Raw genomic sequence first — 22,786 nt, forward strand, 5'->3', positions numbered from 1 at the left:
TGCCGGCAGGATAGACAGGTGAGGTAGTTGCGTCTTATCACAAAAAGAGTTCCACATTAGATTGTCTGCATCAGATTGCTTGATACACTCTCTGTCTCTTTTTTGTTTGTTTATGCTTTGAAGAGTCTTCACTGAATTCCTGCATAATTTAAATTTTTATTTCATTCATTTTTCTGAAGGAATCAACAGTCCCCTTCAGCTGGGAGCAAAATATAACAAAAAGCTAAACCAGACATCTGAAAAGGGCATTTCTTAACCATCCTGAGTAATAATTAATATAATTATAATAATAATTATTGATGCCTTCCAGGCCTGTGCATCAGAATTGAGCAATGTTTTAATGAGAATCTGATGTCAGTTGGTGGGTGAACTCCTGATGTTTAAATATCTAAATACGTTACTGTTTAAAGATATTAAGGATGCTGGCTACTTTGATCATTGCTCATTCAGTCAGTGAAGAAATAAAGACTGGAAGTGAACACAACCTCCTTTGTTTACAAGAACAAGAGTTCACACTCCCCCTGGGGAGTGGCCTGTGGACCTGTGATAACTTTTGATGAGTGTCAGTGGGACGGCTGCAACAGCACCACCAAGGTCGCCTTGATCGTTTAGTGTGACACAGGCTGCTGTTCTGTTTGAAGGATACAGCTGTAGTTCTGACCCGTTTTTGCAACATGAGCTGCAAATAAATAAATAAACACTTTTCATGGGTAGGTGGCACTGACTGAGTGAGGTTTTCCACCTTACACACTAGAGGTCACTGTAGGATCATTTTGGTTATGCAGGAATATGTTTCATACACATTTTAGCTTAATTACGTCTGTCTGATTGATAATTCATGAACCCCATCAAGGCCAATGTGATTGTTTTTTTTACCCTTAAAGGTGATATGGTGCCAAAATTTTAAAAGTAAATAAATAAATGAAAGTGACAGATGCAAAATTGAATCCATTATGATCATAGAAACATTTTACAAATGTTTTCAGCATGACAATAACAGTGAGTTACCATTACAGTATTATTCTATCCAATATAAGCTCGCCTATTCATATGAAAACACATGTAATCCAGCTGCCCAGAATCTGTTTCAGTGGAAGCCTGGATGCATGAAGACCAACTGATGAAAATGCATCTTATTTTATACAGTATACGGATAATGTATGCTGTGCTGTACATAGTACAGTAAGATATATTGAGATAAAAGCAGTCATCATGTGAAAAGGCTGGTGTTGTGTTATGACATTATTAACATGTAAGCAGTACTTCAATGTGGCAGTTGGGCTAATTTTAACTACTTCATATAGTTATAATACTTTGAGCCATAACACTACATTGTACTGAAGAAAGTGACCACATGTCAAACGTAAATCTGTAAACTAACAAGTAAAAATGGCTGCGAAATAATTATAAAACATATAATACTTCCCTCTGAAATGTAGTGGACTATAATTATAAAGAAAGGCACTTCAAAGTTGTTGAAGGACAGTACTTGAACAAATTATTTTGTTCCTCTGCATGACTTGAATGAGTCAAAGAGTAAATGTTGTATATTTTAAATCTGTAGCAGATAAAATGACTAACATGCATCATGTTTATTTACATTATTGCACTATATCTAACTATGCACAACATAAAACCCTCCTAATCAGCAGATCTCATATGATGCTGTGAGGACACAATGCTACCGACTCCTCTGGCCAACAGTCACGCTTTTATGAGGGCAGCAATTACAGGCTGAAATGACACAGCCGGTATTGTATGGTCAGAAGCAAGCAGACAACTATGAAAAACAGGAAGTAAATGTTGGGGGAGGGTCAGCACCAGCAGTCCCCCTGATCCCCTGCATATGGTCTGTAATGAATACAATTGGAAGGCATCTTCTTCCATCAGAGTCACTGTGTCAGAGATCATCTGTCATAACTCATTATCTGTGCTCATCCTAGTGTGAGTCACTTGACTTCTAGGGCATCTAACCATTCTATTGTTTCATTGCATTGTTTGCAACCACAAATTAGTTCCATTCAATTGCCCACTCATCTGAAAGAATAAGATATGACCCCATGATGCAATACTTTCCCAACAAAAAGGGTCCACCTTCAGAGCATACATTAATTGCCATTGTAGGATTTGTTTTTGTTGTGTCAGCTGTTGGCTACTCAATGGTTAAAGCCGACTAAGGTTTATTGTTACTGAGCTTATTAGGCTGTGTTACCACTGGGGCAAGCCTCCGCCCTCTCTCTCATGTAAATGACTGTGTTAAAGGCAGGTCACGGGCACTCCCCTCCCTAGACTGCAACACATTCCTTTGACTGCTGAGTAAACAATTAAATAAACACAATATGTTATTTTTAGAAACTGCATATTACACAAGATACTGTATATAGTAACTGACTACTGCAATTCAGAAGAAGTAAATGTTGAATAAAAATATCATCTGTCGTCATTAATTTAAATTGAAGTGTTTGAAATATTTGTTCTTAATGTTCATAAAATGAGACTTTATTAATCCCTGAGGGGAAGTTTGCTATGAATTATATGAGTTTGTGTTGTGAACTCTGGTGGTGCGGCAGCCCCTCTCTCACAAACTGCTGTAATCTGTCTTTACCTGCTGCTCCATATGGAAAAGCTGCACATGGAAGAAATCCACTTAGAGACAGAGAGAGAGATTTTCTTTACGTCCAGCTGATCCATTCACAGTCGTCTCTGTCACCTCTCTATGCCTGCAGTATATACTACAACTGCAACACTGTGGTTGCTTTGCTAGACACCAGTAAAGAAAATAGGCCAGGCCTACCTGCTCTACTTTGTATAGGTTCTGCCCTTTAGGGCTATCACTAGTGGGCTTATCCGTCACGCTCCCACACAGCACTGAAAAAAAACTTTAATCCACGTCCACCTGCGGTTTTAAGCCCCACACATGGTTAAACCTTGTGTATAAATTGCACTGAGACCCAACATTGGGCTCCCACTTTTCCTAAGCTAATCACGATCATTTTGAGGAAACAAAACCTAATGAGCAACAAGAAAACAAATATAAAGTTACCACTATTATTTCCACACTGTGGGGCACATAGAGCATGCACATAAGTAACTTTCACCAGCTTTCCACTTTAGTTCGAAACTAACTTGAAAGGGAAATTAAAAAATATTGGTCCTTTTCCACTTTCCAAATGTTATCAGACCAAAAGGTTGTTGCCTTAACTGCCATCCTGGTATGCTGCCTATAACTTTACTGTTTACTTTACTTAACTGCATAAGGGAAGTATGGTCTAACCTGAAGCTTGGAAAAATCAGACACTGAAAATCTTTTTTGTTAAAGTGTGGCCTGGACATGCTGCTTCTGCTTGACCTCTCATTGTAACTCCAATGCTTTTCATTTCTCAATTTCACTCACATTACTAAGTACCTTGAATCAATAATGGTCTTCATTGTTTGGAAGTTGATATACAAGCATACCATGTTATACATTCCTCTATAAAGTGCAGCAGGTTTAAAGGAAGTGTTGGCAATTTATTTTAGACACAATCAATAAATAAAATCCTGACAAGAAAAAGAAAAATTTGGTGACTGTGGCTGAGTCAAGTTGAATATATGGAGCAGTGATTCTCCCACTGGTCCCACCTTAAATTGTGGTGACTTCAGAGATTTTTTTTTAATCCCTTTTCTCAACTGGAGGAAAGTTTTACAAACATAAAACTACTAAACGCCTGTTTCATAATGGTGGTCTAATGTCATTTGGGCTGCGGGGGGATTTTTTGCTACAATACTGCAATCAGCCACTTGGAAAAAAATTGGAGGCAAGGCTGAGTAGCACAGTCATGTCCACTTCTGTGCAATACATTCATGCTACTAGCATGACAGCTGTGAGTTCCAACAACAGCCATGTTTGTTTGTTTACATTCATTTTGATAATGTTGTGTGTTTACTCATGCGTGAATGACACATGAAATAGTTGGATACAATTATCTAGCAATGACACTGATGTACTGCACCTTCACAACTGTGGTGAAGTCCACCAATCAGTTCAACAGCCCTGCACTGATGAACAAGTTGCTGCAGCTCAACTCATTCATCTGCTAACCCAGCAGCCCGAGGCACACACCCATAGCAGACATACTGAGTGACAGCAAGGGTATGAGATGTTCCCTGTGGGGTGGGAATGGTTTCTTATTGCAATACGTAAACTGTGAAATTTAATATAAAAAAACGAATGGGGAAAGATATTCCTTTGTGTTGTGCCATTGTAGCATCAACAGAGTTCTGTGATGCACCATTACAAATGGCTGGGCATGGATTATTGCTTGTGCTTGTGGTACTGGACAAACCCAGTGTGGTATATGCTATACTCCACAAAGCCTATAACAAATAGAACCTTACCCACGCATTCTAACTTCAGATTCTATAAGTATAGGTGCAGCTCCACTGGTTGACTGGAAAGTTGAATGAAAAGCTGTTTTTCAGGAGCTGACTGTAAGCGATTTATGCACAAGGTGAGGCTGTGAGGGGGGCCCATACTGCAGGTGGGCATGGATTAAAGTGTATTCATTGCTGCATGTAGGCATTAGGGACAAACCCACTAGTGACAGCCATAGATGGCTGGGCAAATACTCATAAAACCTGGAGTTACATTAACATTCACATTCTTCATCTCTACAATATTCAATCAGCACCTACTAACAAGTGGCGTGTGTGTGTGTACATGTATTCCTGTAGTTGTGAGGACAAAAATCTGTTTACACAGTCACATTCTGACGACCCACCATACTTATGACCCACAATGTAAATCATTAAATATTAGGGTGAAGACTTGCTTTAAGGTTAGGTTGAGGTTAGTGTTAGGTTAAGGTAAGTAATGTTTGTTGTTATGGTTACGTGTGGGCTGAAACTCCAGGAAATTAATATAAGTTTATGTAATATTCTCAACAGTGATGGAAACATGACTGTGTGTGTGTGTGTCTATGTAAGAGATAGGGAGAGTGAAGAAGATAAATGAACAAGTTGCCCTCTGTCAAAGAGGCTTTGGATGAGGTCACCTTTACCTTCATCCTGTCTCCCTTCTCTGAGGATTATGCCAATGTCTCTGTTCCATTTATCTCTGAGTCAACTCATTGCTCTGTTTATTCCTTCATGAAGTCAAATATATTAATTATTTGTGCCACAAAAAAAAAACAAACAAACAAGAAAAACTGGGAGACTGCTTTGCATGATTACTTCTTTCTATGATTGAAAACAATCATTTTTTTTCAAGGAAGGAGAAGTTGCTAGAGTAATGGTCCTCTCCTGTCTGGAGTTGTTTCGCCCTCCCAGTGTTGCACAATTTAAGAGGGAAAATGAAGGAAAGGGCAGTAAAAGGCAGCAGCTGTGATGGAAAGGCTCCTCCATACTCAACACAACAACAGCATTGTTATCTGAGACCTACCTAATTCTTTAGCCCCCTCCCTCTCCCCTTCCTTCGTTTTTCCCCCTCCTTCTGTAATGTATGTACAGTATCTTCAGAGAGAGCCTCCCACAAAGGACAAGACATTCTTTTACAACGTGCTGATTTTTGTGCCCTGCTAAGCCATTTGTAGACAGAGCAGAGAAGCTCGGGTCAGGTTAAATCAGTACATTACATTTAACCTGTTGTAAAGAAAACAGATGAAGCTGTAAAGCTGACTCCATGCTGTTCTAAACATAATGCTGATCATATGTGCCATGAAGGAAAGGTTATGCCATTTTTCAGTCATTCTGAGCCATTTTCAGCCAAGTTAATATACAAATGTGAAGGATTGAACCCCAGCACTGTATTTCCCATGAAGGGAATGAGAAGGAATGCAAACCTTATGTTGTATATACTTTCCTGAGTTAAGTAGACAATAGAAAGTGTACTACTGCAAAGTGTAGAATCAAAGTGTAGACACCCCCCCCCCCCCCCCCCCCCCCCCCCCCCCTTCTTGTTTTAACACATGGGCCTGTGAGGTGAAGTAAACTTCTGATGTCATTACCATAATGATTGCGGCCCGCATTAGCATGTGACTAATTGTTTACACGTCTCTGGCCGTGAGAAGCAGGCAGAAGCTGAGCAAAGGTGCAAATCTCCAAGGTATCAAATGAGAGATGGACTCCATGACTGAAAATTTGAAACCCACTTTTCAAAGATGAATGAATTTTTACACTTTGTCTATTGTATCTTCAAGTCTTTGTCCCTATTTCATCTCTCTGTGTTTTTCTCCTTCCCTTTATGAGAATTTTGGTTTATTTATGAAATATTTACATAAGTAGTCCTGACAGTCATACTTGTTTTAGCACAAGCTGGGATGTATAACTGCTGTTACCAAACATAAACTTCAGTTTTATAGAGATCATTAACCCACTTCTCTGCGTGTCAACACAGTATCGGTGACTGCTTCAGTGAACCTTCCAATGTACTTTGCCTATGGGTTCCATAAAACTATCCTTGGACCGCAATTTTCATATTTCATGGAATGGAAAGGACACTTCGGGTAATGGGTGTGTAGTTCTGACGATAAAGAAATCCAGGGAAACTTTACTATCGCAAACTGACATAGGGTTGTCTAAAAAATAAATCACCAGAAGTTAAGATTTGGTTGTAGTGACTTTATTGTCCACCTCAACGAAAATTTGACTTTGGCTTTACTCAAAGTACAGCAAAGGTGCATACAATGCACAGAATCTGAAAGCATATACTGAAAATCTTCCAATTTCTTCCCTATATCTGTTGAAACTTTGCATCTGGGCCAACAGCACAAGCCCAATACTAGCAGAATGCCTTAACTCGACACCTTGAAATCTGACCTGCATGCATTTAAGCATTTGCTAGCAGTAAAATCTCACAGACAGGTGTGACATGGGTTAGACAGACCCTCCAAACAAAGCAAATTTGGTGTGCTCTCAAACTGCTGTTGATTGTAGCCCTGCAGGATATATCAGTTCACTGTGAATGGTCTCTGTTTGTTAAATTGTGTTCACAGCAGATAGAATAGTTTCAATGTCCCAGTCACATCAGAATAACTCACAGAAATCTCAAAACAACAAACAGGCCTAAGCATTAGAGTGATATATCACTGGATGGAAATATTATATAAACAGTGACTTAACAGAGTTTGATCAGTTGAAGTTGATAGTGTATTGTGCAAAATAAAAGCCAAATGCAGTGTTTTGGCCTGTTATTTGACTTGTTCAAAAAACTGATTTATTGATAGAAGTTTAATAATACACAGGACTGACTGTGTCTTTATTACTGTCACCGCCTTTCATAGAACCATTGTCTTATTAAAATAAAACAAAGTACACATCTTCTAGAGCAACACAATGATAGTGCAGCAAACGATGCAGCAACCTGTAATTGTTTTTAATATCACCTCATCCAGTCAGCAGCATACAGAGCCAAATTTGAATTAAGTTTATTTGTGGGGATGGGGCTGTTTAAAGAGCTGGGGGAGGGGTGGGGGGGTTAGCCTGCTTAAGCATAGTGTACTCTTTAGTTTCTTTGCAACAGAAGTAGATAAATGTATTTGTGTTAAAATACTTACTGAAGCTCATTGCTGAGAGCATGTTGCCTCTTTAATGTGATGTATTTCCTGCTGAAACAGGATGTTGGGCTGTCTAGAATGCAGGGAGGGATCATTTGAAAGTGCAGAATTAAGCACAGAAGAAAGACATATTAATATTTGATCTGTGGTGGTTTTCAGGGAGGAGATTCATATTTAGGCATAATATAGTATAGATCATCATAATCATATGGGAATGGTCCAAACATTTTAATCATGACACTCTAAAGACATGTCTTTAGACTCTCTAAAGACACAGAATGTATACACAGAATATATATCTATATATATATCCATATATATATATAGATATATATATGTGTGTGTGTGTATACATCTATACACACACACACACACACATTTGAAAACATGAAGAATCAGCGGGTCTACACATAAATATTCGTGTTTTTGCTCAGCCAGGGAAGTGAAGTGAGAAAGACTGTGTGTTTGTTATCATTCACTCGGGCACAGAATGAATGTATCCGTGCTGAGACATCTGCTGTTACTTCAGCACAAAGCTGGAGCGCCACCGTGGTTGTTCCCAGTGGAGTCACGTTTGGACTACACACTCACAATGGAGCAAGGGAACAGAGACAACACACATGCTAGGAGCTATACGCTACCCACGACTGACCTGTCGCCATTTTCCCAAGCTAAAATACAAAGAACTTGCTTGGGGGAGCACACACCCCTCTGTCAGTTCTCTACCAATACACACGCCACATTTTCGTTTACCATTCGTGTTAAAGGCACATGAATGGCTTTGCTTTCAACAAATAACAGAAGTACTGTTCGAATGTATCAAAATGCAGCATTTCTGGAGCTGTGCACCACGAGATAGGCAGATTTTAAGACATTTTTACCTCGCTTAACCAGATGACTGCACAGACGAACAAATAGCTCGTCATATTTGTTGACTGACGTGTGACGTATCCACACAGGTAAGAGCACAGATTTGAAATCGTGTTGCTGGCCGATGTGTCGCCCAATCAACGGGCAGCAGAGGTGGGACATAGCCACGTCAATCACGCAGGAACTATAACGGTTTTAATAGGGAGGGAGGGGGAGAATCCAATCCGGTTTGAGCTAGTTTTTCTTCCAATGGAACATTAACGTCTCGCTCCGCTGTGTTAGACTGTACTGGCACAGCTTTATCTTTAATATACCACTGTATTTTCTCCTGTATTGAGTAATATTTAGCTCATTTTTCTTCTTTAAAAACACCCCACACACAAACCAACCATGCCTAAAAGGAACACAGTGAGTACCCGACATGTTTCATGCATTCAGTAATACAGCATTTATAACCCCCAACTGCAATTTGTAAAATGGGCTTCTAACCGCTGACGGTCAGAGTGGTTTAAATGTTGCTATAAATGTCCGCGTTCTGTTCCGAGTGAGTGTCAACAACGCTGCGTCGTGCAGCCAAGAGTTTAGTTGGTATGTGCGGTCTGTTATGATTTTCTGAAGTGCACGATTCTTGGTTTTATCTCTTTCGTGCAGTGATTATCTTTGTGTCAATGATTTTCCGAGTGCCGGGTTTTTTTCTCGCAGGACTGTGACATGCACAATTGTAATTTTGTATAACGTTTAATGCATTTACTTGCAATGTTGGACAACGCTGGGTCGTTTTCGCTGTCGAAGGATCGCTTTTTCTGCAAAGAAAGTTGGCGGCATATTGATTGTTTCCTATGAGGGTAGTCACGTTGTACACCAAAGTTTCTCTCAGAGATCCTTCGCATAATAACCAGTAACTGCGTGTAATTTGGTGGGAGTTTGTTTGTAATGTTATGTTACGTTTGTTCTGTTATATATCTTGTGCAACAAAAACTCTTTGTATAACGACTCTCTTTCATAAACCGAGCGTGCATGTGTGGTTTTATTTATACATGGCTGCTCCTATTTTCCCTGGCGAAATGCATTTATTGCAAGGCGTTCGTCGTGTTAGCCGAGTGTGTTTCTGTGTATTGTCGGCTCAGGCCAGTCGTAGGTTATGCAATGGCGAGCCTCCGTCAGCAAAGCGCTGCTCTTGTTGCTGGGGGTTCTAGTAGATTCTGCTACCAGATCGACGGATCGTCGCTGAGCATTTCGGAGTGACTCTTTTCAAATTCATGGCGGGAACACTACACTGCTCGGTTTTCTCCGTACACTAGCAATCCCATTTATTACTAATGAATGGATGTGTCGGGAGGGGGCGGAGCCCGCCCCCTCCTCCGCCGGAGTTACAGTAAGCAAGTCACTTGCAGGAGGTGGGAGAGCACGATCACGGGACGATGTATAAACTACTTTATGATGTTATATTATGACGTGAAAGTAAGGTTTATATATTTAATGTTCTTGTTTTATTATTCTTGTGCCAAAAAGTAGTTCCACAAAGATTTTGATATACTGATATGTAACATGCAATTTTCCTAACTGATAGGACTGTAAACACGCTGACTAACGAGCGTGTCTTACTCATGGCTTTAAAGAGAACTGGTGTTTATATGCACTGATCGCTATTGTGCAAGATTGCAAAACAAACCTCAGCCAATCACAGTGTTTGGGCTCCACCAAAAAATATATGAAGCTGGATGTGCAGCCATAGGCTGATGATTTTTCCTGGAAACGCCCCCTTTTGAGTTACATAACTAATACTAACAGCCCATACCCCACTCCCCACCACCGGTTAAGCCCACCATAGTCACAATAAAATGCAGTTATCTCAACCCATGTTTATTTATTCATTTATTTTTCCTTCACAGGCAGCTGCAGGAGGTGACTCAGCGGTAAGGAATAATCAGACTAACATATTTTAGACTATCTGTTTTTTATTCATTTTCAAAATAATGGAACAGTTAGTCTACCACCCACCAGGGGTCAGTAACCTCCCTGTAGTGAGAGCCACTGGCTGACATTTTCAAAGTAATTACCCTGTCTTTTCCCTCTCTCTGCAGCCCAAGAGGAGATCGCTCAGGTTGAAAGATGTAAGTAGAGAAAAGCCCAGACTGTCACAGACAATATGCGTGCTGTTAACTGTATTTTTTAGTGCAGACAACTAATTATTTCCTTTGTCCCCACAGAGACCTGCACCTCCAAAGCCAGAGGCCAAACCTAAGCCAAAGGTGCGACTTATTACAATTACTTCTGATTAGGCTTATTTATTAGCGTTTCAAATATTGAAAGAGTGACTAATGTGGTCAGTGTTGTTATTTGTAGAAGGGACCTGCTAAGCCTAAGAAAACCAAGGAGGTGGAGAAGGCCAAGCCTGAGGAGAAAGCACCAGAGGCCCCTGCTGAGAATGGCGAAGCCAAAGCTGAGGACGATGTAGGGGTCATGATATCATCACATATAAACCTGCAAAGCAAAGGTCTTATCTTTGGTGATGAAACTAACGCTCCAAAATTTGTCTTCCAGGCACCAGCTACAGACGCAGCTGAACAAAAAGACGAGGCAGCAGAATAACATCTCTCAAACCATGTCTTTTACCAGTACTCCCTGTACCTCTTTTCTTGTACAATTCAGGGGAATATTTTTATCAACTATTTTCTAAATACAGGTTTTTTAGTAGTTTGATTGTAGAGAACACTTTTTTTTAATGAAAGAAAAAAGTCAATTTGGAGACGGGAATTTCATCACATCCCACAATTTTGCATCGCCATAAAAATTGAGGTCATTGTTGTTACTGTCGGTGGATTTCATTTCAGTTTTAAATGTGAAGGAGGGGAGGGAGAGGGACAGGTTACTCTGTCAACACGCAAGCACGACATTCACAGGAGCTGGGTCAACAACCGCAAGAGCTTGCCTGCGTGGATTACATTCCATATGCTTTATAAGGGACAGTGTATGTAATCTGTGCTGGGGTGGGAATGGACTGAGTCACAGGGCAACTCATTGTTTTCTTGTTTATACTGAAGAACAGTGTTTTAGAATGTTTGTAAGCTTTGTTCCTATATGTTAACTCTTGTACTCATGCAGTTTTCTTAACGAATCTGATCAATAAAGCTAAAATACCTACAGTAGTACTGGAGCTCTCCCTATCAGAACTTTGCATCGCGTGTGTTGGTTGTATCTCTGTTCTGTGATAGCATCGCAATAAATTTGTATAGCTGCTGTGAAAAAAAGGTTTTCAATCTTTCTATATGCAGTGTGTAATGGTACATTGTAAGGATGGTAAAAATGGAATTTGTTTTCTTATCCAAGCTAATAAGGTGTGTTACCAATAAAAAAAACTGTTAAGACTGGCTTAAAATCCAGCACACAAACTGTACTTTTATTTGAGATGTCAAATGCATACCAGCAGTAGCAATATTCATGTGAGTTTTAGCTATCTGTATCAAGTACAAGTGTGCAGTTTCTTTATTTGTTTATAGATGTACCTGTGTAATGATTGTTATCAACAAACCAATAAAACTTGGTTGGTAGTTGTTATGCTGTTTCATTCTGAAAAGTTGGTTAATTATTAAAGTTGCAGATGGAGGTGTGTAGAGACATGAACTGTTAACTAAAAGGCACACGTTTAAAATGATGCATTTAATGGAAATCTCACTAATGAGGCTTTGTGAAAAATACTGCAGTGCCTGTAAATGTCAAATATACTGTAGAACTGTTTGAACACTGAATGATCACGTGGTTTTAGAATGCAATAAGATGAAGGCAATTTTGCTAAAGGGAGTCAAAAAAATACCAAAGGGTGTTAGCAGAAACATCTAATTCATTGGAAAAATATGTGCTAACATGTTATACAAAATTATGCCTTTTGGTCCAGGTATACTAAAAAAGTGTGCAGGTGAAGAGGACAGGTTCAAAGAAAATGCTCAGATTAACGTGGCGAAAAAAGACAACAGAAAGTAATAATCAATACTTAATTTTGGAGAAATGCAAGCAGCGTCTTGTTTAACTCTTAATATAAAAATGTTTGTAATGTGATGTTTTTGGTCACCTGTGGAGCCACTCATAGTTTTACAAGCTGTGTCCCAATGAAAGCAGATGAAAGTTTCAGCACCATGGACAGCTTCTCATTGGACCACTGCTTCAACAGCTGTTCTGCTTCTCTGCGTTGCCTTTTACTTTTTCTCACCATCGTGATGTATTTCCACCAATTTTCGCTACATTATATATACCCTCATTTAGTAAACAAACCAATAACGTGCACCCAAACACATCTTTGATGTAGTAATGGTCCAACTCTGCTGTGGCTGGGAAAGATTCACTTTATCATATCCACACAGTACACAAATGTCTCTGTTTCATTCATATTTTCTGTGTATCAAATAAACTAATTGCTTATATTGCTAAAATTCCAACTGCCTATGTAAGTTTATGCTACAGCTAATGAAAACTAATATAACGAATGCGCCACTGGTGAATTTGAAGAAGGGAAGGATCACTTTAAACTGGAGTAACAAAAATATCCATAGCCCACATGGAAAACTAAAAACTATCACCTCCCAATAACAGTAAATATTTTTGTATTTTTTTTCCCCTATCCAGGCTATTACTCGAAAATATTTAATTCTTGTGTTTATGTATTTATTTGTGTCCTATGTACTTAAATTTATAATTAGGATTTAGCAGTCTTTCCCCAAAAGACTCCAGAGTGAAATCACATCCGGTAAAAACCGTGTTGGATGCGTTCTATTTGCAACATTGAGCATTTCACGCCTAACAAGACCGTAGCTTTATGCCTATAGGCAGCAGTAAGACAGTATTGTGTATACAGCTTTCAAAATTGGACAAAAGCTCTGGGCAGCCATCTTGGTTTGCAAACTTGGTTTGCTTTCTGAGGTTGACCGAGTAGACGAGTAGGAATTCCAACTTCGGGGCCTTCTGCTTGTCGCTTCCAGCTTTGGAAGTTGAAAAACAACTCGGAAAACGACTTATGAGTACAAATTGAATGCAGCATTATCACTAGTAAACCAAGTTAAAAAAATCTCTACATTTCCTTGCTGAACTAACCTTAAGCATCACATCTAAATGCCTAATCCTAACTGTTACCCTTAATCTAATTCTAAACTAACCCTTAAAACCATCTCTTAATCTTCAAATAGTCCTTGAGTATTTGAGGACCAGTTAAAACATCTCACAAAGTGAAAACAATACCAGCCTCTCTGAAGCAGCTGGTAAAAATGTGCACTTATCCTTTAGCCACTGATGTGACATGAGCACACATTCTCCTTCCAGCTTAAGGGAGGTTTATGCGTCTTCAGTGCATAAACATTTTAGGGCATTTTCAGAACCGGCTGAGGCAAGCCACAAAATCTCACAGTAACAGGCTGTTGAACCACTGCCAGTTTACAGATAAACATAAACCACACAAATGAATCTGCACATTTATTAGATGTCCTTAACCCTTTCGGGTCCATTGTACAATTCCAGTAAGATGTAGAGCATAGACCCATAATTATTGGAGTTGGCAAATCTCACAGGTATATGAATAATTCAGTATGGTAACTGCCATACAAAACTACAGTGGCTTTGACAAAACACCTGTGGCAAACGTTTGATGTTAATCAGTTTGTAAAAACATGTCAGATCATAAAAGCTGACATGGCCTAAGACGTCTGCATCCATCTTATATTCTGTATCATGTAGAAGAGAACTGCATATAAAAATAACATGATCTTCAGTTATTTCATTTCAGTGACATTAAGACCTATGATATTTTTACAAATACTTGAATTGGTAAAATGGCCATGACACATGGTACCACATTTGTGCTAATACCTAGACAAATACTTTTCTAGAATATTTAGGCCCATCAGTTCACATTCTATATGTTAAATACAACTGACCTCACCTGAAGGCAAGGTGTGCAATGAACAGCACACATCCGCTTTATCCGGACAAAACCAACTTTACATATTTTCATGTCCACCTTCTTGTTTGCATACAGCTGTCATAAAGCAACTTTAAATATTTCAACAGGATTAAGTGGAAGCACTAAAGTGACAGCTTGTGATTTGCAATTATCATCCATCTTTGTGCAGATGAATGTGAGGAAAAAACTCAATATAGTATGTCTGAAAAAAGTACCTGATTGTAAATTTACGTTGTATAATGACCCGCACCCACCCTGAGCATTTACATCAACCCAGTCAATCAGTAAAAAACACATCTGAGTTTAGTCTGTTTGACAGCGTTTTTGTTTGGTCAAATTTGAGTTGTATTAATGTGCAGTATTCTGTATACAGAGCTGTCGACAGTGCAAGATCACAGTCCATCTAGTCACATAACAGGACATCGACAGTTGGTTCTTTCCAGGAAGATTCATTAGTCCATTTTCTTGGCAATGCGTCCCATTTTAGTGCGCATGTTGCGTACTAAGAAGAAGCAAACAGTGGTGACAGCCATTATCACCTCAGCTATCCAGAAAGCCATGTTCCAGCTGTGTCGTTTGGCAATAGTGCTGAAGGGAAGCCCGGCCATAAAAGCCCCAACTGTAACAAAAGCAAGCTTGTTTAGTCATATGAATGAGATCAAGACTACAGTGAGTGATGTTAATCTGCAGCTTACCATTAGCCATCAGAGCTACAATAGCATGAGAGGTTCCACAAAAATTGGAAGGAGCACATTCACTGGCTATCACCCCAAACAAGGCAATTGGTCCGTAAGAAGAAAATCCAAACATAGCACCGAGGAAGAGGATCCAGATCTGTGTAGGTCAAGATAAAAATGTGGAACTGTGCTCTTGAAAGCTTTCCTTACATTCAGTACACAGAATGGTTATCCCCCAAAATGTATGAGCATACCTCTTTCTCTGACACACCAGTGAGGACAGAGACAGGATGAAGGACCTGGACCCAAAGAGGAGCCTCCTGAGCAAAGAAAATAAGCTCTTGTGAGATTTTCAAGACCGGCATCTTGTAGATACTTTTTACACAGTAATTACACAAATTAAGTGCAATTTACCTCTGGGATTTCAGGCGTGATGGTGACTCTGAAGAGGTACATAGACACATACATACCGCCCATCATGGAAATGAGCAGGCCATGGCGAGGGTTGCCGTAGGTGCTCAAGCCTTGCTGGAGGAAGTCAAAAACATGATGTTTTTAACTCCATAATCCCAGTCAATTTTGCCTAATTTATCCCTGTCTGTTACTCACCCGAGCTACAGCCCTGTCAGTGATGAAGCCTGATGCCAGGCTACCCACAAAACCTCCGACTTCCAAGGCACTCATGTAGGTACTGCCTGTGAGCAACACAGCTGACATCAGCACCCCTGACCAGGCTGATTAAGTGGAAATCAGTGAGATGTAATGGAGCGTTAAAATGCATACCCATGAGAATAGTTTGGCCTTTTTCCTGCATGAGGAACAGCTGTCCCCAGTCAGTGGCAGCAGTCTTCACCCCAAACACCACCAAGTAGCCCAGAGACAGCACCCACAGGAAAGGAGACAGAAGGAACTCACTCAGGGTGCTCTCACTATTTCCTAGTCAGTACAAGCACAGACAGGGAGAGACATGTTCACACACTCAAATTTTCATAACTTGTCCAAAACATCTTGGGATGCTGAAGCATTAAGATTTTCCTTCACTGGAAGTAAGGGGCCAAGCCCAACCCCTGAAAAACAACCTCAAACTACAAATGAATTCAATAATAGGTGTGTCCCAATACTTTTGACTAAAGAAGACTAAAGCATGCTGTTTCAAGAAAGTAATACATTTTAGGAAATTCATAAAAAAAGCGTAATTTGATATAATATGTGGTGGCAGTATGGTATGTGATTGCCAGATGTTGACCTACTGTGTACTGTCTCTCCTGGTGAAACACTAAAACGTCTGAGACAAAATAGATTTGACATAATATTATTAGACATTATATATTTTTGAAATAACAAAGAAACAGAAGCTAATGCAAACACAAAATGAGTGAGCAATTGTTACTGATGAGGTATTAACTACTCTGCCTGCTTGTGAGATGTGGATGGACATCACTGATGTTGGGATCAGAATCATTATCAACAACTTCTCCCTGTTCCGAATAAGTTCCTCAACATGCACGGTTAATATGCACAGTTCTAGGGTTGCAGTTGTGACCGTGTGTTCATCACACTCAGCAGTGAGTATGGTTGTAAATTGGGAAACAAACCTAGTCCATTTACCTCAATTCAGCCATGTTACTGTACCTGTGTGAGCCATGAGATATCCCTATTTTATTTCAGTGTGTCCCAGAGTTAACTTGGCACCATGAGAATGACATGCTTTGAAGTAACAATTTCTTTACTTACCTCCCTTAGCCCCCTTCTTGGCTGCTGCCTCGATGTTGGGCAAGCCCACATCCTTGGGCTCATTCTTTATAAACACCAGACAAACAAATGAGAAGGCAGCACAGAAAGTGCCTGACATGGTCAGGATAGTCCTCCAATCGTAGTACTGCAGAAGCACTGTGACCAGGATTGGACCCAGACTCCCAGCCAGGTTCATACTGCAGGACAGCACAGACCACCATGTTCCAAACTGGGAGGGCTCGAACCACTGATGGATAAGAGAAGCGAGTGAAAACAGAGTATAATCAATATTTCCAAAATCCTACAATGCAGGCAGAGTCAAAGAATGCATATGCAATTTACCTTCATATGCATGTTAACAACTATCATATAATGTACATATTCCTGGTTACTTTCAAAACATACACATACCTGAAGCAACCCACAGGTCATGTCAAAACATGCTGATTCAATGTATTTAATTATAGTAAAGAAGAGATTCAGCCAGGACAAATTAGCAGAAACACTGCTACAGTTTGAGCTTATAATAAACAGGCTTGCATATATAACACTCCTCAGATTCTTCTCTTATTTTACTGTCTCCAGAGAAATGGCCCCTGAACCAAACACCCTCATGATGTAATACAACCGAAGGCAACCTTAAGCCTTTCTCACACAGCATACCCAAAAGAGCAACGGAATAACCAGTAACTTGAGAATCCACTGGACTTAAAGCTGCGTTGATCCACAGTGTGTGGATGTCTACTCAGCGGGGGAACAGGAGCTGCAGAGCTTTAGCAAACTGTTGCAGACAGGGAGCTATTAAAAATGTTGCATCTCTCTGGAGAAGGAGAACACCTTTGGTTGAAGTTGTTCTTCTTTTGGAAAAATCTACTGACGATGTTCTATAAATATGTTCTCCTGTAATCTGATTCCCTTCAGCATACTGAACGCATGCCAAAGCCTATTTATTCCTCACCTTCTAACACTGCTATATTTAAGGAAGCTTCTCGCAAGCCACAAGTTGTCTCTGAGCATAAACCAGCAGAATGTGTTATGGTTTGCTCAAACTCTCAAAGTCTTGCCTATAATGCTTGCAATTCAGCAGCATAATCCAAAAGCTTTCTGTGAATGTGGCCTTGAAGATAGTAAAGTAACACTGTAATTTCTGAAACTGCTATAACTGCCAATATCACTACTTTGGACAATGAGTGACTCACAGCTTGCACAGACTGGCATCTGCTCATACCAGGCAGTGCTACCCCTGGCCCAAAGGTCAGTATTCTGACAGCAGGGGAAACAGGATTCCTCCAAACACCTCCAACAACCGACAGACATTTTCTCCCCCACAGTACAGAGTGAAAACACAGAAATTATGTCTGGCAGCAGGTGGCTCCCACTCTGAGGTTGCACACTTTCACTAGCTGCCCAGAATTGTCACTGGCATCATCAACAGCCTGCATGTTAAGAGTGGGACTTCCCTTGGCTCTGAAAATTGCAATTACACTGAATAATGGATCTGTATTGCATAAGGTAACTATTACCTTGCGCAGCACCTTCCCACATGGGGGCCAGCCGCAGCCTTGTCCCAGGCCATTGATGAACCAGAGGAGTGAGAAGATGGACACTGTGGAGGACCAGGAGAAGGCTACGTTGATTGCCCCCACCACGAAGAGGCCGATGGAGAAAAGCCAGCGGGCGCTGATCTGATCTGACAGCACGCCGCTGATGAACTTACTGATGGCATAGGCCATGGTCTGGCTGCTGGTGATCAGACCTACAGAGACAACATGATGGTTACTACTAAAGTTAGATGTACAGAGAGAGACTACAATACAGGAGACATGGGCTGTAGCTTTGTATCCATGGACAACTATTTGGTGACAACTGATGATTTCACTGTCAAGAATACACAAGAAGCCGTGTCCAGAAAATCATGACCATAGCCTGTGGCCCCCATGATTCCAGAGAATCAATCCTACTCAATTAGATTCCCCTCAAATTTCCTTGAGCACCACCATGTGCTATAAACTACACCACAGGTTGCTAAGAAATTTGGTTCAGATTTTCATCTCCTCTACAGGATAAACTGTAAAACCTCTATGATGCCCTAGTGTTTCATCTAGCACCATTACCCAATCAAAAAATTTAAACCAGATACCTTAATCATGACAAAACTATTAATATTCCCACCAGCCTCGGCTTTTTAGGACTAATTAGCAGAGAGCTTACAAAACTATGATTGTGAATGAGGTAAATACACCTGCAAAACATCAGTGTGTTAGCATTTAGCTTGAAGCACAGCTTTGCAGAAGCAGTTTAGCGCTGAGGTACAGCGTACCCAATTTTATATTCTGTACATCCAAAGCATCACAGCTAATAAATAGCTGTGATGCTTTGTTTATTTTGGGTGAACAAGCTTGGAAAGACAGTCGAGCAGCGTTCAGTTTGCCACAGTACATGCCAATAACTTTGCACTGTGTATGTTTGGCAAAACAAGTTCAATTCAGTTCCGTTTATTTACATAGCGCCAATTCACAACAAAAGTTATCTCGTGACACTTTCCAATTAGAGCAGGTCTAGACCAAACTCTTTAATTAAATTTTGTAATAACAATAAGAAGGCAAGACTTAAGAATTATTGCACATGACAGACCTAATGACTGCTTAACAAAACACTGTTTAAACCAGACAAAAAAAACTTTCTTCAACGCTACTGTCTCACCCAAATCATCTTTGTCGAGCTCAATCTCCTCCATCACAGAGGGCATGACGAAGGAGAAGGTCTTCCTGTTAAAGAAGTACAGCGAGTAGCCGATGAACATGCAGAAGAAGATGGCTACACGATAGTAGCCGTAGCCTGTGGCCCCCATGATTCCACTCAAATGAACCAAAACAAAGACACACAACTTCAAGGATGATGAGGAAAAACAATAATTATTTCCTCTTTCTTTTCTTCAGTGGAGTCTCGCGTCCGCTTCCTCTGGCATCTAGATTATAGCCGATCTAGCTGAGAGCTCTGCTGCTGTCAGTGGTTTGTGGGACTGTTCTTAGAGAAAACTAAACACCAACAAATAGTTGTTTGCACTGGGACAAAGGAGATGGAGCATTGGCTGGGCAGCACTAATTAAATATGTTCCATTAGGAGAAACGGTCTTGACAGCACTCCTGCTGACTCGTAGTTCTATCTGTGAGGCTGCTGCTTGTAGAAGTGAGAACAGGGGTAGGAACCCTTACAACAACCTGTAAATAAAGACAGCATAAGAAAAGTGAGTTACGGCAGAATTTATGATTGCTCATTCTAGATTTGCTGATACTTAGAACTTCCTGGTATGAACAAGATAATTAAATAATGCGCTTTTTAGACTCACCACACTATCAGGTTCTTTACAGAGACTTTAAGTTAGCTAATGTAGTAGTATGCTTTATATAACATAAATATTTATAATGAAACATGGCAATATAACATCTGGAGTTTTCTTTCTTCATTTAAGATTGTTCTCTTTGTTGGTGGTGTGATGGTCAGTTGACACAGCCAGCCATCTGCAGCTCCCTGCTTTACACTTGACTAATAGGCGGTCATATAAATGTCAAAGTTGTTCCTTTAACGGGCTTGATCATATTATTTGGTCAGCAACCCTGGAAATATCAGGTGTCGTAGGCTGGTAACTTAAAATACTGAAGTGGTTTTGAAAGTTAAAAGGACCCGAAATAGCCTCTAAGTATCTTTTCCAGGCACATTTTTGCTGTGTCCGTGTTAGCTTTTGCTCTAAAATGATATCCATGCTTCACCGTAAGAAAGCACTTCAACCCACCGAGCCTCCACTGCCGGAGGCCTGAGACTGACGGTGTATACCACGACGTTACAGAGGACGGCGGGCATCTATTTTCACAAAACAAGACCATTCTTGCTAACTATGTGGTGCAACACAACCTTCAGCCACTCGTGGCAAAGTGATTTGTGAGGCGTCCCGTGTTTTTAAGCGTGCCTCGGGCCTACTTTTGACCAAATGCCGTCATAAAGTAAAACCTAAAGATGCTCCGTGTCGTCTCATGCAGCCGCTTAGCGCCTCGCTGCTACACCGAAAGAGGAAATGCCTGTAAAAAGCTGGTTACCTTTCATTCGCGTCCCGCTTGCTGGTCCCATCGATGCAGAAGGACGGCGCGCGTGCACGAATCCGCAGCTCTTGAGCGCGTCACCGTGGCACGAGGAGGGGAGCCTCTCAGCCACCGTGGCACAAACCTGACACTGCTCCAGAGAGCGGTTTCAAATGTTGCACAAATGCATTTTACACAAGTGTTGAGTCACATGTCCGGTGGTATTCAGTCAACTCTCATGCAGTTAAACGCCATTTTATATTTGCAATATGCGACTTTAAGTGTGTAATTCCTCACGGATAAAACAACATGGATTTCGTTATGAATGCTGACTGACTTAGCACAACTACTTGTTATTTGTAATACTTACACTGACTAATATTGAGGCTGGAGTTGCCCTGTGTATCATATATGCAATAAAATCTCATTATTTAGCTCACACTGCTCATTGCTGCCCTCCGCTGTCGGTTTAATACCAGAGGAAGTTGAACTGCTAGGGGATACAATTTATACAATAAACTTACATCTGTCTGTTATAGTAGTAATAGTCAAAACCATTTAAAGATGATTACTTAAAGTACATTCTTCACAATTTGCATTTGAATGTAAGGAGTCAGATGTTGCAACTGACCCCAGGCCCGGGGTTGTTGCAACATGTATTAATAAAAGGATTATTATCAAAAATATAAGTTATAATAATATTACAGTGTTATTTATTTATCAGTTTTGATCAGATTGCAATTACAGATTTGTCTAGATGAGTAGGCCTTATGTGCAGATGTCAAGGATTCAAATTGATATAAAATACAGTAGGTTTTCAGTGACATAGGAAGAATGGAACAATTTATGAGGCAATTAACTTTTATTTTGCCTATTGTCAGTATATGCATTCATTATTCAAAATTGACTTTTGAGAAAACTGGACTGTTCCAGCACTGTAAGCAGACTTCCCTCGATCTTGAGTAACTCACGAGACAAACAATACAGACTTCCTCTTCTTCTCCATCTCCAGTGCTTCCTTTTCTGGCGTGTCAGTCAGAGTGGCAGTGGAGTCCTGTTTCTTGCCTCTTGGCACATTTTGGATTTTAGAGATGGCAATTTGAATGCAGAGAGACACTGTGATGAGATCCCAAGGCCCACTGTTCTGCCTTTCATCCACTGCTATCACCTCATATTGCACCACAATAATGCATGGCCCCATACTGCAATGATGGGAGCCTCAAAACCTCCCAGTTCTGCCATGGCCTGCTTGCTCACCAGACAAGTCAGCCATTCAGCATGTTTGAGATGCTCTTGATCGGCATGTATGAGAATATGTTCCCATTCCTGCTGATGTCCATCATCTTCGCACAGCCATTTAAGAGGAGTAGACCAACAGTCCACAGGCCATGAACAACAATGTGAAGGAAATGTGTCGTACTGCATGAGACAAATGGTGCCCGCACCAGATATGGACTGGTTTTATAATCCTGTTATTACTCAGAAGTGCAGAAGAATGGTTTGTATTTGTAATGCAGACAGAGATGAGAGCAAAAGGAACAGGAGGACTAACAGGTAAACTGTAGTACATGCTAGCTACAATGTCAGTTACACACAGTAAAACACATATTTACATGTATCTACAAGTATATGTATATGTATGTATATGTAAGTATTTAAGCACAATGAGATACTTGTACTTTACTTGAGTATTTCCATTCGATATTGTAATAGAGTACAAATTTAAGCTAAACTATTTGCATTAGAAACTCATCAGCTACAGGTAATTCACACTGGCCAGCAGCAACAGCGCTGCCCAGAGGTACAGATTTTGAGAGTCACGGCATTCAGTGTTACACCTGTCACCTGTGTTCCTGCACCCATTTCTCCACATGCACCTCATTCCTTTGTCAGTTTCGTTTGTATTTTAGTCCCTCTGTGATTCTGTCCAACTATTCATCATGTTCTCCA

At 40.4% G+C, this 22,786-nt stretch overlaps 2 protein-coding genes across 3 annotated transcripts; one reads left to right on the top strand and one right to left on the bottom strand.

Annotated features, from left to right (window-relative positions):
• The first annotated feature begins 8,608 nt into the window (after window positions 1–8,608).
• On the top strand, window positions 8,609–11,960 carry si:ch73-1a9.3 (non-histone chromosomal protein HMG-like). The gene is made up of 6 exons (XM_046411474.1): window positions 8,609–8,810; window positions 10,295–10,318; window positions 10,487–10,516; window positions 10,613–10,654; window positions 10,749–10,856; window positions 10,947–11,960. Exons 1-6 carry the CDS (start codon window positions 8,793–8,795, stop codon window positions 10,992–10,994), a joined length of 270 nt encoding a protein of 89 aa, XP_046267430.1. The 5' UTR covers window positions 8,609–8,792; the 3' UTR covers window positions 10,995–11,960.
• A 1,889-nt stretch (window positions 11,961–13,849) lies between these two features.
• Window positions 13,850–20,985, bottom strand: slc37a4b (solute carrier family 37 member 4b). 2 transcript variants are annotated; one of them, XM_046411479.1, is made up of 10 exons: window positions 20,855–20,985; window positions 19,464–19,981; window positions 18,284–18,516; window positions 16,761–17,007; window positions 15,810–15,962; window positions 15,636–15,721; window positions 15,441–15,554; window positions 15,281–15,346; window positions 15,045–15,183; window positions 13,850–14,968 (listed from the first exon to the last, which is right to left on the bottom strand). In XM_046411479.1, the coding sequence occupies exons 2-10, from the start codon at window positions 19,609–19,611 to the stop codon at window positions 14,802–14,804; spliced, it is 1,353 nt and encodes a 450-aa protein (XP_046267435.1). In that variant the 5' UTR covers window positions 19,612–19,981; window positions 20,855–20,985; the 3' UTR covers window positions 13,850–14,801. The 2 variants fall into 2 exon arrangements, with proteins under 2 accessions (XP_046267435.1, XP_046267436.1); XM_046411480.1 differs by lacking the exon at window positions 20,855–20,985 and adding an exon at window positions 20,110–20,823.
• Between the last annotated feature and the right edge of the window lie 1,801 nt (window positions 20,986–22,786).

This window comes from Scatophagus argus, chromosome 14 (assembly GCF_020382885.2).
Source record: "Scatophagus argus isolate fScaArg1 chromosome 14, fScaArg1.pri, whole genome shotgun sequence".
NCBI lineage: Eukaryota > Metazoa > Chordata > Actinopteri > Scatophagidae > Scatophagus > Scatophagus argus.